The 2500-nt window shown below is 36.0% G+C and overlaps 6 protein-coding genes across 6 annotated transcripts in view; all 6 read right to left on the reverse strand. All coding sequences in view use genetic code 11, as the record gives it.

Annotated features, from left to right (window-relative positions):
- Positions 1-134, reverse strand: part of rps11 (ribosomal protein S11) — a 417-nt gene extending 283 nt beyond the window's left edge. Inside the window, exon 1 of the mRNA in view lies at positions 1-134. This exon is cut by the window's left edge and continues 283 nt beyond it. Coding sequence (YP_009750501.1) covers positions 1-134 — 134 coding nt within the window.
- Positions 135-245: 111 nt separating this feature from the next.
- rpl36 (ribosomal protein L36) lies at positions 246-359 on the reverse strand. The gene has a single exon. The coding sequence runs from the start codon at positions 357-359 to the stop codon at positions 246-248; it is 114 nt and encodes a 37-aa protein (YP_009750502.1).
- A 95-nt stretch (positions 360-454) lies between these two features.
- infA (translation initiation factor 1) lies at positions 455-688 on the reverse strand. Its single transcript has one exon. It carries the CDS (start codon positions 686-688, stop codon positions 455-457), a length of 234 nt encoding a protein of 77 aa, YP_009750503.1.
- Positions 689-809: 121 nt separating this feature from the next.
- rps8 (ribosomal protein S8) lies at positions 810-1214 on the reverse strand. Its single transcript has one exon. The coding sequence runs from the start codon at positions 1212-1214 to the stop codon at positions 810-812; it is 405 nt and encodes a 134-aa protein (YP_009750504.1).
- A 171-nt stretch (positions 1215-1385) lies between these two features.
- Positions 1386-1754, reverse strand: rpl14 (ribosomal protein L14). Its single transcript has one exon. It carries the CDS (start codon positions 1752-1754, stop codon positions 1386-1388), a length of 369 nt encoding a protein of 122 aa, YP_009750505.1.
- A 130-nt stretch (positions 1755-1884) lies between these two features.
- Positions 1885-2500, reverse strand: part of rpl16 (50S ribosomal protein L16) — a 1276-nt gene continuing 660 nt past the window's right edge. Inside the window, exon 2 of the mRNA in view lies at positions 1885-2283. Coding sequence (YP_009750506.1) covers positions 1885-2283 — 399 coding nt within the window. The remainder of the gene's footprint in view (positions 2284-2500) is intronic.

A 2500-nucleotide genomic window follows, 5' to 3' on the forward strand; every position in this document is an offset into this window, starting at 1 on the left:
TCTGTAACTGTGACAATGGTATTATTAAAACTTGCTTGAACATGAATAACTCCCTTTGGTATTTTACGTGTACTTTTACGTGCACCAATACGTACGTTTCTACGTAAACCTGTTCTCGGTATAGCTTTTGCCATTATTGTATCATCTCATAAATATGAGTCAGAAATATATGGATATATCCATTTCATGTCAAAACAGATTCTTTATTTGTACGCCGAGCCCTTATAGTGAGTCTGATTATCCCTTTATCCTTGTCTTTGTTTATGTCTCGGGTTGGGACAAATTACTCTAATGCGCCCCCGTCTACGGATTAGTCGACATTTTTCACAAATTTTACGAACGGAAGCTCTTATTTTCATATTTTTCATTCCTTATCTTAATTCTGAATCTACTTCTTGGTAGAAAATAAGTTTCTTGCAATTTTGAATATCGAATCATATTGAATAAAAATCACCTAATCTTTCGAATCCTTGTTTCGGAGTCGATAAATTATACGTCCTCTGGTTGAATCATAACGACTTACTTCAATTTTGACTTTATCTCCGGGTAGTATCCGGATAAAACTACGCCGTATCTTTCCCGAAACATAACCTAGAATCAGATCCTCATTATCTAACCGAACCCGGAACATGCCATTGGGAAGTGATTCAGTAATTAAACCTTCATGAATCCATTTTTGTTCTTTCATTCCAGGTAAAGCCTCCTTGAGGTATCAACTAATGGAGGAGAAACGATATTAGACAACTCACCCCCCTTTCTTTTTCTCAATATAGGAAGAGGTTTCGGATTTCATTTGGATATTAAATGGATTACCATATATAACATAAAATTTCTCCGCCGATTCCTTCTAGTCGAGCTTCCCGATCTGTCATTATACCCCGAGAAGTGGAAATAATTACAATCCCCATTCCACCTAAAATTCTAGGAATTCGTTGAGAGTTAGAATAGATTCGTAGACCAGGTCGGCTGATGCGTTTTAGATTTAACAAATTTCTATAGGGTCTTTTTCTATTCCTGCTATGTCGCAGGGTTAAAACAAAAAAATTTTTGTTTTTTTCTCGATGTTTTCTGACGTTTTCGATAAAACCTTCTCGAAAAAGTATTTTAACAATATTTTCGGTAATATTAGTAGATGCTATGCGAACAACTCTTTTTCTATCCATATCAGCATTTCGTATAGAGGTTATTATCTCAGCAATAGTGTCTCTACCCATGATGAATTAAAACTTTTGGCGTCCGGATATAATTAACATGTTTTTCTTTTTTTTTTATTGGTTTATGAATATAAATTTTTCAAGGTATATGCGCGAAACACAAGCTACAAATTAATCTAGTTCTTAATCTATATTCCCTTCAAATACCCCAAAAATTAACATCTCTTTTTTTTATAATACTTCGGGAGCTAATGAAACTATTTTAGTAAAATTTAATTGTCTCAATTCGCGGGGGATTGCCCCAAAAATGCGAGTCCCTTTTGGATTTCCTTCTTGATCAATCACAACTGCAGCATTGTCATCATATCGTATTATCATACCGCTGTCACGTTTAAGTTCTTTACAGGTACGAACAATTACAGCCCTAACTACTTCTGATTTTTCTAGCGGCATATTTGGTACGGCTTCTTTGATCACAGCAACAATAACGTCACCAATATGAGCATATCGGCGATTACTAGCTCCTATGATTCGAATACACATCAATTTGCGAGCCCCGCTGTTATCCGCTACATTTAAATAGGTTTGAGGTTGAATCATATAAATTTTTGAATCTATTCTTGCAATGCAAAGGATGAAGAAAATAAAAGAAATATTGTTTGTCTAAGTCTAAAAAAGAAATAGGCGGTTTTGTTTCATCCCCAAGACCCATTTCTGTACGTTCTACTTTTTATCCCGAAATAATAAATTGAGTTCGTATAGGCATTTTGGATGCTGCTATTAAAATAGCCCTTTTAGCTATATTTTCGGTTACTCCACCCATTTCATATAGTATTCGCCCCGGTTTAACAACAGCTACCCAATATTCAGGGGATCCTTTCCCCGAACCCATACGCGTTTCAGCAGGTCTTACTGTAACTGGTTTGTCTGGAAAGAGACGGACCCATATTTTTCCACCACGGCGTGCATTTCGTGTCATTGCCCGGCGACCTGCTTCGATTTGTCTCGATGTGATCCAAGCGGGTTCAAGTGCTTGAAGAGCATATTTACCGAAACAAATATGATTACCTCGATAAGATATTCCCTTCATTCTTCCTCTGTGTTGTTTACGGAATCTAGTTCTTTTGGGGTTATAGTTGATGGTTGTTTCGGAATTCCATCTCTACTACAGAGCCGGACGTGAGAGTTTCTTCTCATCCAGCTCCTCGCGAATAAAAGGATTCCAAATGGAATTTCAATTAATTTGATTTGAATAGCTATTAGAACGTTTTTCTAATAAATTTTCTTTTTTCTAACGTCCTAATAAATATTTATTCTCTTTTGTCCTTTATCCGAGTTTACCAATT

Source organism: Salvia hispanica, chloroplast (assembly GCF_023119035.1).
Source record: "Salvia hispanica chloroplast, complete genome".
Taxonomy (NCBI): Eukaryota; Viridiplantae; Streptophyta; class Magnoliopsida; order Lamiales; family Lamiaceae; genus Salvia; species Salvia hispanica.